Source organism: Pseudopodoces humilis, chromosome 8, assembly GCF_049639895.1.
Source record: "Pseudopodoces humilis isolate 2021_Gansu_Grassland_sample_001 chromosome 8, ASM4963989v1, whole genome shotgun sequence".
Lineage (NCBI taxonomy): Eukaryota > Metazoa > Chordata > Aves > Passeriformes > Paridae > Pseudopodoces > Pseudopodoces humilis.
In genome coordinates this window covers 11394086-11406919 of record NC_142207.1, presented here as the reverse complement: position 1 = coordinate 11406919, position 12834 = coordinate 11394086, and the positions used below count along the sequence as shown (strand labels likewise).

At 39.4% G+C, this 12834-nt stretch overlaps 1 protein-coding gene across 1 annotated transcript in view; it reads right to left on the bottom strand.

Moving 5' to 3' along the window:
- Positions 1–12834, bottom strand: part of CLASP1 (cytoplasmic linker associated protein 1) — a 170910-nt gene that overhangs the window by 23191 nt on the left and 134885 nt on the right. The window contains exons 32-34 of the mRNA XM_088058894.1: positions 9008–9151; positions 7673–7779; positions 2602–2718 (exon numbers count right to left, since the gene is read on the bottom strand). Of these exons, the coding sequence (XP_087915020.1) occupies positions 2602–2718; positions 7673–7779; positions 9008–9151 (368 nt within the window). The remainder of the gene's footprint in view (positions 1–2601; positions 2719–7672; positions 7780–9007; positions 9152–12834) is intronic.

The window sequence follows — 12834 nt, the reverse complement described above, 5'->3', positions numbered from 1 at the left end:
TAACAGGAGGGGCTTGGACGCAGATGGTGGAACTGAGTTGTGTTCCTTTTCCACAAAAGGAAGATTGCCTATGAGATGGGTGGGGGAAAACCCAAACAAACAAACAAGAAAATCCCGTCTGAATTCTGGATACACAGTTGTTATTTTCAATGGAACCAAAAGTAGGATATTAAGTATCTACTAAATATCTAGAACCACAGCTTCTTTTCTGGAAGAAACTTGGGAACCTCAGACAGAGGATAAAATTGGCTGCCCAATTCCTTTGGGATTAACACACTGAAAATAGCCATAATCCCTGGCTCCCAAGCAACGTGTTCGCACTACACTCACACAAACATCAGCACCATGTATTTTGGCAAACAAACCAAAGAACAACTCCCCAAACAGTGTCTGGCAGGCCAGGGAGAATGAGAAATCACTTAACAACAGAGCAAGATCAGGAAACAAAAGCTGTTCACAAACCTACAGAAGTCAAAGTATTTAAGGCTTTTCAGACAGCTGAACAACAGTAATGCACTGTGATGGCTTTCCAGACAGAAGGCAAGGCAGTTTTTAGGTTCTTTAGAAATACCAGTCGGGAACAGGAAAATCTTTGTTTCCTATGATCTCAAAAATATATATTTTGAGCTCAAGTACGTTTAATTCATAGATCTTAAAGGGTTTTTCATACAACTTTGAAGTGGGTAATGAAACCACCATTTGAAAAGGTATACATGTGACTGTACCTGTGTACTCTCACCAAGAGATGCTGTGACTTAGCAAAGGTCACACAATTATATCCATGGCAGAAAAACCAAGAAATAATCACAAATACAATACTGACAATAAATCTGCTGAAATCATCACTTCTTTCCTCAGGGATGAATTTCGCCCTACACTATTACCAAAGAACCATCAGAAGACAGACTCTTCAGTGCTAAAGAACTAAGGCAATTTCTCAGAGCCATCAATCTGATGCATTTGTCAAAGCACAAACCCACATTTTAAAAAAAAAATCTAAAGAATCCAGTGATTTCATACGTCAGGAATAAGCCTGTGCAGGAGGTCACATTATGGCTGTGCTCTACATGAATGAAAATTCTACAATGTGAACACACGTCTCTACTGACAGTATGTGCACTGGAATACTTCACAGACAACACAATGGGAGGAAAAAAAGTAAAATGGAACTACACTCACCTTTCAGGAAAAAAAAAAAAAAGGCACAAAAGGGAAAAAAAAATTATGACCCATGCAGAAAACTAGAGGAAAGGCACAGCATGAATAAGAAGTGAGTAGAGATGAGCAGTGTTTAGGGATGTCACAACATTATTTTCCATCTACTGCACAAAACCAATGCAGCTGTCTCCAAGTTTATCAAGATACAATTTGGCAATTTTCCAGTCTGGAATGAAATACATTTTACTTCCATAAATTGTTACTCGGTTTCGAATCCAAACTATGTGTAAGTAATCCACAGTTCTGTGTCTTCAAGCAGTACACAGTAACTCATGTCCTTGCACTTTCAGGCTCTGGGCTGGAATGTATGTTACATTATTCCAAACCCTATTATCTGGTGTCAGATAAAAGAAGACGGCAAAAACACGCTCAACTAGTTTTATTCCAAAAATCAACATGGATCTCCTCCACAGATACCTCCACAACGTCCTAGCAGAGTGAGAACATTAATTTAAAGTTTTTAGTTCTGCAGGTATTCACAGAGGTACCTACTACTGCATTCAACTTTCTCTCAGATGTCACATGTTCTCAAATTCTGAGCCCTCAAAGAAAAAATTCTTCACTTTTCTTTCAACAGTTTTTCATTAGGACCTTTTTCTTTAAGGAAAGACTATATATAGTCTGTCCTCAGGTAACAGACATATCTAAGTGAAGAGAAACCACATTCACAGATGGTCTGTTGTCAGGGTTTAAACTTTAAAAAATCCAAGGAGTTTAAGAGAGATCTGACAAATTAAATCTGTACCCAGGTTAGGTTTGTTTTTTTTTTTTAAAACAGCATACAGCTTTAGTCCAAGAGCTGCATGCAGACTGGAACAAAACGTGAGGGCAAAAGAGGAGGAATAGATAGGAAATTGCAATAGATAAACTCAAAATCTTGTGGTAAGGTAAGGGCAATTTTAATTTCAATACTACGAATTTCCAAGATGTTCCACCATCACATTATACAAGCAAAATTCTAAGTGAACTCAGTCCTGAGCTCTATGTGTCCATCTGGAGGTACTCGAGTGCCACATGCACAGTGCAGCCAAATTGAAAGATCCTGCCCCTGGTATTGTAACACAACCAGTGCCTGCCAAAAGTGCTCAGCAACTGTGTTCTGCATTGGAAACTGACTGTGAAGCATCTTCCCTGACATCTTCTTGAATGGGTGCAAAAGTCTGGAAAAACCCACCTCTTTTTATCCCCACGTGCATGCTGCATCTTCCCCAAGCAGTGAGCAAGTGGCTGCCCATCACCCTTGCTCTCTGAAAGCTTTCATCATCTCTTTTCCTTTTCCAGCCAAAGCCTCTGCAAGTCCCACATTTGAACAAATCCCGTGGTGTGAAAGGTAAATAATACTGTGACACCTCAGACAAGTTGGTTTAACAGGTAGCTTGTTACCTGGGAGAGTAAGAGCGTCTGAAAGTCTTGTGGGAAGGAGCAGTGGGGATGGAGTTAGGCTGAGAAAGGGGAGGGGGGTGCTTCGACAGCCCATCTGCACTCCAACCCCAGAGCCGACTGCCGTGACCAGAGGAGAAACAAAAGAGAGAAAAAACAGAGAAAGGAGAGGGAGGAAAAAAAAAAGAAACTATAATCTGAGTGGCTTAGTGCTGTCATGCTGCCTTGGAGAGAGAAAAAAATTAATAGAAACAAAATTAAACAAGAATACTCCATTGAGCCTCACAAGGTCTTTGTTTTGGCCTTTATTATTAATTTCCATTCTTATTCCTAACATAATATGATCCACAAAAAATCCAGTCCCTGCTTGTACTAACCAGTAGATTTTACAAATGGATATAGCATCTATAAACAACTCCATTTATAATTTTCTATGCAAACAATCCCTGGCCACACATGTATTCAAACTCTAAGCAGGTATTTCTAAGCAACAGGATTTCCCTGGAAGAAAGAAAAATTGGAATTTATTTTATTATTAGACACCTGAAGGTACCTTGTAAAATTTGTCTCCTGGTGCCTCTATAAAAGCCTGCAATCAGGCCCTACATAAGCAGAAAACCTTCGCAGGGCTTAAGATCTGATCCTGTTTCACCTGTTTCAAACTGAACCCAAATACGCAGCAAGTGAAAGTCACTCTAGAGTGTAAATGTATCATGGGACTTGGCCCAGGTCTCAGCAGACAAAGCTGGAAAGATTGGGTGAAAGCAGCCTGTGAGTTGATTCAGATCACTCCTCAAACTTTCACAGGCCTCTTTAAGTTATTGCATGACCCTGTGCCTTTGGGTCAAAACATCCATTCCTGTGTCAATTTGTCTAACCTCTGCTTTTGTCCTTTTCCCATTATGGCACATGGTTTTCAGAATCACCTTCTAAATGAGAATAGATGCTTGAGCTGGTGGAGTATTCACAACACCACTTTGTTTCTATTACATTTCAGCACATTATCTTGGATAGTTGTATTTGTATCTATGCAAGTGAAAGATACTTTCACATGAGAAGTGACAAACAAATCAAGAATTGCTCCAGTGCAAACAGCAGCAAAGCCAGTTAAAAAACTCCTCTAAAGAGCAGTGTCAAGACTTTCACTCATTAACCAGCAATCAAATCCCACAGCTATTACATGTATTATCAAGGAAATACCTCAGACTCCCAGAGTGCTGATCAGAAGCCTCACAGCTCAGGTCTCACCTACCTGAACACGGGCCACCAAACAATGCAGGCTTGTCCTTACTGTATAAAGTGGGTGGCCTATTTTAATTCTGTTTCCATGCCTTTGCTTGCTCAACTTAATACTGAACGCGTCAAATTTTGGTTTTAATGGTATCTTTTACTATCAGTGAAATAGCAAGCATGTAAACTTACATAGCCAGATAAAATATAGCCTTTTATACTGATGCATTTCTTCTAAAGAACTTTGAAGGACTAAAATGTTTTGGTTTTTTTTTTTTTTTAATTTTGGGTGATTTTTGTTTATTTGTTTTTAATAATCAAAACTAAGCTCAGGCTTCTGGGCTACTAATAATGGCAGAAACTCATTTCAAATATTCAAATTCAAATATTCAAATTGATATTCCTTCAATTACTCCAAAAAAATTCTAGGTGAAAACTCCCAGCCTGAATGTAACATTTAAGTTTGCAGAAGTCGATTTACCATTCAGAACAGTAGTCTAACACCAAAGGACTTCACAACTTAGCATTTTCCTTTTTGTGCTAGAACATAATTTATTACATCTCAGAGGATTTTCCCTGTCCAACACAAATCTGAGCCATTTATCTGTGCTTTGCATAGGAAACATTCTTCCCTTTCAGTCTGAAGTCTGGGGGATTTTTCTTATTATTTTCAGTCTTCCCAAGTGCCCTTCCCTGTTTTCTTTTTCAGAAAGCACATCTTTCTTCCATAGCTCCTCTCACCAAAAACTAAAACTGTTAAAGAAAAAAAAAACCAGAACAGATACAAATGCAGAAGTAACTCACAGATGTAGTGGATATGTCATAGTGACCATGAAGCAGAACTGGAGGGAGTAAATGATGGCAGGAGAAAGGACTCTGTCCAAGACCCTGAAAGCATGCTACCCTCCTGAAGACTTCAGGGAATACTTAAGCAGATGTTATCATCTGGATAGGCAAATCAGCTTTTGCAGAGTCCACTTCAACCAAAACGAACAAAATATATCCAGAGAGCCCAAATACACATACACATAAATACACACACAACACTCCCAAAAAATCAGTCATCTGGAATACATATATAATACACTAAATCTGTAACAATGAAATCTTGCTGACTTGTTGAGGATATTGCCCTCAAACCATTAGTAATATGGGACAGCAGCTATGCTTCACAGCATTTTTGCATTCCTACAGGACCCCAACATCCTTTCTACACATATTCCAGCTCCAAAGACATGTATGCCTCTGGATTTTACTCCAATGTGTGAACCAGGAAAAAAAATACAAGGAAAGCATAAATTTAAAATCCAAAGCTGGCATTAAGAACTGGAGATAATCCTTCCACTGACTACTCAGGCTGCCTGTATAAGACATGAGCAGCGACAAGGTAAGCAGGGCCTGCACATGGAGCACCCCATGAGGCAATGGGAATACACAACCTGACTACAAACCCTGGGCAGCAGGCCCCATGAAAATGTAAAGCCAAGCCTACTTTTGGAGGAGAACTACACAAAGAAACTAGAAATCTTTATCCTTTCATACTGCTATCAGAATGACCTGGGCGTACTTCTGTTCTGAGTTTGTAGAAAGTGACATTTCACAGCAATGCTGAATAGCAAACGACAAGCATTTGAAGTGGAAACATGACACTGAAGTACCTATACCAAAGAATGCAATACTGCAGCATACCCTACTTAACCACAATCTGTCAGCACATCTTTCAAAGGCCCTTCTCTGAAAGAAGGACAACCAGAGCTAAATTCTCCCTTTAAGTCAGGAACATGCCCAAACTGTGCTACACGAGACATTTTCAAGAAGGATGCAGTCCAGCAGAGCATCACAAGCTACTATCCCTGACTTGCAGTACTTGCCACTGCCTTTTCAACAAATGGCAAAAATCTACAGACACTGTTACAGCTTAGAGGGTACTCACCACAAAAAAGTACAGCTTCTCCCTTCCAAATATTTTAAAGGGCTTTCATAACAGCTTCCACCTTTACCTATGACTGAAGAGTAACTTTTAAACATCACTTTTGAATAATTAAATCCAGCAAGGAAGCAGGACACACTTCTCGAAAAGACATCTAAATTTTTGATTAAACAACTCCAATAACTCTATAGAAAATGGAAGGGATTATTGTTTTTTAAAGGAAATTCCTGGCCAACTACATCCATGGCAGAATGCTCTGGAATTATATGCTCTCTCAAACTGGTCCTGGAGAAAAAATAACACATGGAAAAAACCCCTTCAGTTTCTAAACCCAAAATGCTAGAAAGCAACAGCAACAATGCACATTGCGTGCTTTAATCAATACTTTGATATTTTCCTCCTGACATCAAGAGGTGAGAAGAAAGCAAAGACAAATAGAAAACAGTGAGTGAAGTGGCAATAAACAATTGTGTCCCAATGGCAAAACCCAAAAAGCATGGTAAAAGGTTGTGGAATTATAAAATAAGTGCCACATGCAAACATGGCAACAAAACCACAACGTAACCACAGGGAGACACAGTTAATAATTTCCCATGACAGAAATCAGCAGGGCAACAATGTTCAAGCTAGTCAAAAAGGAAGCAACATAGTTGGAACCGTTCCTCTGAAACTCTACTACTTAATTCCTTTTTGAAACCTTTGCAGAAAAAAACTTTTAACAGTCAACTTGGCTTCAGCTGGCAAACTCTTGGTCTAGTTTTGAATTACAGCAGATTTAGAAGTCACAAAGATGTATTTAGATATTCAAAATTTTCTCAGGAAGCCCCAATGATTCCTGTGCTGCTGGAATTAGTATAATTATTCATTAAATGCTAAATGCCTGTACTTTTCCTGACACACTGGAACTCACATGTTCAAGCATCCCTTCAGAGAGTTTTGCAAGTAACAAGGGTAGATAACAGATTTCAATGTAAACTACTATACTGCACTATGAACTGCAGTCCTCGCCCAACATGGCCCCTTATGTTTCTTCCACAATCTGTCAAGAAGAGGAGACAGGCAGGCAAGGGTAGCAGAAATTAAGCTTTTCCAGCATGAACCAAGCTTGTCCAGCTAACAGCTTGCTACTTTCCTCCAGTATTTCTATGGTCCCAGAATATACTGTTTACAATGTCATTTCCCCTGCTCTAAGTTTTAATGCTGCAAAACATCCACATTCCCAGCAGCCAAGAGTCAGTGCTGGCTGAATACAAGATTTTGGAGTAGACCAATATATTCTAGGGTAGCACCTGCAGCTTCAGAAAAACACCTGGTTGCAATAGAGCTGCTTCCCAGAAGACCAGGCCACAGCTCTGCTGGTGAGAAGCCAGGTGAGCAATCTGGGAGGTATTCAGCACTGAAACAGTCACCACCTCTGCTTGTCCTGCATCCTCACAAAGAATAAGAGGGAACAGCAGACACAGCACTTCTCTCAGCAGCACAAGCCCTGCAGTATAGTCAGAAGAACTACCAGTTGCAAAAGTCCACACCTAAAAAATAGGCACAATCTGAAACTCCTGTTCTGAGAGTCATCACAGACTTTGTGACATATGCAATCTTAACAACACCTTATTTCTAATCCTGCCAATTAATATTTCCTTTATTACCCACAAAAGTAATTCTGAAGATGGCCACAAAAGAAAACTAATATGGTAAGAAAAGACATTAAGATTACACAGACAGCATGAGGACTGGAACACTGAAGTCAATCACCAGCCACATATTATCACATTCAAACACTGCTTCTTTGCAGAAATCTACTGTAAACTTATTGTCCTGTTTTTGCTTTCAAAGTGAGTCATATTCTGCAAATGCACTCTCAGTGTTGAAATCCTTTAGTATTTTGCAAGGGGTTTAATTAGCCTGCCACATTACCTTGGAGACAGTCCACCATGGGAACAGTTGGTGGGTGAAGTTAGGGGGCTGGTTCTGCTGCTGGAGTGCCGGGAAGGAGTCCGACCAAGGGTATTGCTGGGGGAACCCTGACACAGAAGCAGGAAGACAGGGATTAGCAACGTGTTGCAAAACAGGAGTACAAGTCCAAACAGTGCCTCTGTTTGCTCTAGACAAGCTTAGTGCAGGTTTGATTATGCCTCTTGACCTAAAAATCTGCAGCCATGGTTCATGTAGTCATTAACATGCTCCTGAAGATATGAATCTGAGGATAAAGAAAGTGTATGTGCACTTCTCTACAATCCACAGTACCTGCAAATTAAATGCACAACACGTATGGCCTGCAAATATTGCCAGAGAAATGGTTTATCAACCCAGCTTCTCAAACAAGATTTGCAAGGCTCCAAAATATGCTCAGCATTACCCTGGCAATTTAGTATTCTAATTACACAGCTATTTTCCACATTGTCTAAAGCATTCTGATTATGCTTGTTCGGAGCATAAGTAAGCCATCTAATACCATTTTTCCACTGGCCTGCACAATCTTTTATACCACACCAAAATAAGGAGAAATTGCTCTCAATTCTGACACTTTTCACATAGAGTCAAAAGTATTAGAGAATCCAGACCATTTGCCTGGAAGCCTAACGCTGCAGCTCTAGCTTGAACTAAATTTTACTTAGCCCTGTGGAAATGCAAAGATAGGATGGTTCACATTCCAGCAAGTTCACAAGATTTCCACATTGAAAAGACAAAATATTCCCTAATCCTTGCTGCTCTGGGAAGGGAAAGAAATTTCCTATTTAAATCTACTAACATATTCCTTCAGTGAAATAAAAATATGTAAGAGCTTCATACAAAAGCAAAACATAAGGTAATAGGCATAGACTGAGGTGACCTGTAGGTCACATTAAAGATCCTGCAAGCTTCTTAACAGATAGTATAACTGTTATTAAATTGATCTCAGTAATAGTCGTAAGCCAGAAAATCTGTGGTATTAGGATATGTTTTAGCCAAAAAGTCATTACTGGCAGGACTGTCAAAAGCACCACCAACATGAAAGCACAAACCCCACCAATTTCAATGCACTTCTCAGTAATTTTTTAATCTCTTCTGGTTAGGACTATATTAAATTTTAAAATAACTGAGTTTTTTATTTTAATGGTCCCTATTAAAAGCAACATCAAACAAAAGCCTCTGTTGCCATATTGCTTCAGGACAACAGTTACAGATAATTCAAACTGAACATCTGCAACAGCTTATCAATGAGCTGCTGTCTTTAGGGCTCTGCTGTTTGCAAGGACAGGGGCCTCTCACCACACTGGTGTTACTGGAGTTCTTGAGGTGGTTGTGCAGGAGCTTGGTAGCACCATCCTGGAATGTTTTTGGCAAGGCACCAAGTAACATGGTAAACTCAGGAGTGTTCAATTCAAAGAGAGAAATCAGGACTATTTGTGCTGCCTGAAAAGAAGAAAAAAAGAGACCATCAGTTTTTGTTCTTTGAAAAGAGCATGCCTTCTTTTGGTAGCGATTCTTACAGTAAATGACTTGTGTTTCATTCCAAAAGAAGATTCTCCTATCAGACAAATCTTTGAAATGTTCTTTGTGATATAACAAATTAGTAACAGCAATAGTTTCGTTCTTAAAGCTTAAATATTTCTGCATTTATATCATTATTTCCCCAGATGTGAAGTGTACAGCTATTCACAGCTAGTGAGAAACTCTTACCATTGTCCTGTCCAGCACATATTTCAATTGAACAAGTTACTGCAAAGATTTACTGAAAACAAATAAAACTAGAAGTTCAAACAAGTATGAAGACTCTAGGACTGCAATCTGTCACTCCTATGCTTTTTATTTTATGTGTGAATGCCATCAGTTCTCTTGCCACCCAATCTCTTCTCTTCCTAGGGATCCCAAGTTTGTTTCATCAAGCAGATAATCCACCTCTCCTTTTAACTCTTGACCACTCAGGCTGTTTCAGCAATAAGACTCCATCTGAAGTGGAAGATTTATGATGATGCTGACAACCACCATTCTCTCAACCATGGATAGGCTAAACCCCACCAGATTTCCTAAATTTAGTAAGTGAAACTGAGATACCACTGAAACAATTGAGAATTCTACCATTAATTTTACTGGACAGGATTTGCTTTATGTCCTTCAGAGAACTCCTGCCAGAACAGGATCTCCCCATATCCATTAGCAAACATACAGCCCTGCAGATCCTGAACTAGGATATTGGAATCAAATGGGAATGGAAACAGAATAAATCACAGACTGCAGACCTGAAAAAGTAATTAACACCACATGTTCCTAACTAGACTTCCCCAGCAGCATCCAACCTGTGTAAATGCATCGATTCTGTGGGCTTTTTCCCTGACTTTACTTCAAAAGTATACAAACATACAAACATCAATGAAAAGAACAATAAAAATGAAGCAATAATGAAGGACCTCTGATAGTCTGCTGCAGTACCTTCTTCAAGGAGGGTGTAGCCATTAACACATCAACTTCCAGAATACATATCTGGACACAAAGCAGTGGCTTGGACTCACAAAGTTAAGCAGCAAAGCTACACACACTCTTATTTTGGAAAAGAATACACATATACTTAGGAAGAGCAGACACTTGGGTTTGACCCTTTCAGGGACTTTCTAAAATCTCCTAAAAATGAAAAATAACTTTGAAAAGGGTACACATGTAATTCACTGCTGTGGGAATAAATGTACATTCGTTATTCTCATCACTTTAAAGAAGGGTTTTTTAGTAAGTAATGTGCTCCCAAAGTTGCCATAATTATGCAATTCCCTGTGGAGTGGAATTCTTCACAGATGATGAACTTGGGTACACAAGCACCTTTCAGAGTGGAGGGGAATCACAGTACCTTACTGTTTTAGTGTGCAAACTGCAATTCAAGATATACTGTTTCTTCTGCCATCAACAGCAACTAGCACAGCTTTGTATATAAAAACATTTTCCATCCATGAAAGTTTGGTAAGTATCATCCTTTTCATATGGCCAACAAAGGAACCAAGGCCTACAACACTTAACAGGCTTCCAAGGACTGCAGCAAACAACAGGTCTTCAGACTTCATTCCAGATGGATCATGCTGCCTCTCCTGCCAAAACTCTGACTTGAACAGAATCACAGTATGTGATTATTCACTCCATTCTAAAGATCTAAGGATGAAAGAAGTGAGGAGATCTTTCTCAACTCCATTGTCTACCCTCCTCTGACCTGAAGTTTTGGACAACTGCCATGAAGCCTGCCTGGTATCCAACAAGGAAGTGTATTTCTGTCCATTTTGATCCAAGAACTTTTAAGCTTTCACCAGCACACTATTTGCTGTAATAAAAATATTACTGCACACGAGAGATCTCAGAACAAGGAACAGCAAGTTGAACTGGATGCAAAGTGACAAGTCGTGCCAATGTACATTCCTGTTGGTGAATGGCATGCATATCCTTGATAGTTAGGAGTGGACATGCAGATCCTCTGTGTCAGAACAAGTAGATCTCACATTCATTGAGATAAAAAAAATCCCAAAACAACAAAGCCAAAAAACCCAAAACCAAAAACCCCCAAACCCCACAAAAATCGATCAACAAGGTTCACAGACTGAGAGACTGCTTAGCAATTAGAATATCCGGAGTTATCAACTGGTAAGTCAGGAGCTGCCCAACAGAGATGTTCGAGATGCATCTCAGAGACCTGAGTGAAACTTTCAGCAAAGCTCCACCACAAACACTAATAGCACTGACATTGTGCTACAGGAGTAGCTGAGAGAAGTTTCAGGTCTCAGGAGGTCATTACAGTTTTGTTCCAGTTTTGTTTCGTTTTGGCTTTAATAAAAACATAACTCTGTGTGCCCTCCCTCTTTGAACAAAACACAGCTTGTCTTTAGGAGTGTCTGCCAGAATTCTGTATACCCAATGCTTTTCAGCAGCTTTCCTATCACCTGTAAGTAGTCACTGGACTTTGAATGAAGTGATTAACATAGCTCCCAATGCTCAGTCTTCTGCGGCCTCAAAGAAAACAGACCTATAGTTTATGGTTTTTGAAATAAAGCTGAGGACTACTACTATATCCTGAGAGTGGTGCTCCAGTAAAGGTCTCAAAGGCAATACTGGAGATACATGGGTAAAACCCGGTCTGTGTTCTTTCTAAATTATCCTTAGACATCCAACAGCACTTCCAGGTTTATTTCAGGTAAAAGTCATTATTTGAAAGTGTGCCCATAAATTCCTAATTAATATTTAATACTCAAAGGTTTTGGTCCCTGCCACTGTAAGATCAATGTTTTTACCTACTGGCCACCTCAAAAGCTGGAAGGTCCATGTTAGCTTGAAATCACATTTTTAACATGCTTTAAGTTTCACTCCTGCAATGCTTCTAATACAAGTAATTTTATTTCAGTAATGAAGAACATCAGGAGCAGCATTTCCACATCTGTTGTAATACTTAGATCTGGACACACTTGATAATCCTCTAAGTTTCACTCATCTAGCATATTTTTACCTAATCAAAGGATATTATCAACAGATAATGTTTCTAAGAATTTTACATCTGTGGATTTTAGGTTTGTGACAAACCAGAGACTTCTTCATAATCTCTAAATTTCTGGACATCTTCTGAAAATCTTGCTTCATTACATTACTGTCAGAGTAAATAAATACAACAAGCAATAAAAAAACCTTATTTCTGTACACAATGTACAAACATTCTCCATGCAACACTCATGCTTGATGATGTATAGTCTGAAGAAACTCATATCTGAATTTTCCCTTGCCTTTGTGTCCCTGTACCATTAGTACAGAACACTAATCCATCTCCTTCAGTGACATATAATGTAGACCCTACAGATTATCTAATCTTAATGAAGCCATTCTCTGCTGGCTTCAGCTGGAGAAATTCCAGTCCCTTCAGAGCCTGACTATGCTAGAGAGGGGATCTGGCTCAGTGTCATGTTCTTGAATCATTTGCAAAGGATTGCTTATGTAACTTTATTATTTTCCTTATCACAATGCCCTGAGAGATCAGGTTCCACAAGCCAGTAGCAGCTCCCAAAGTTTCACACTTAGGTCACTGCAATTCCTGCTATCCAACAGCGTCAACTGTGAAAGGGACACAAATGCTTCAG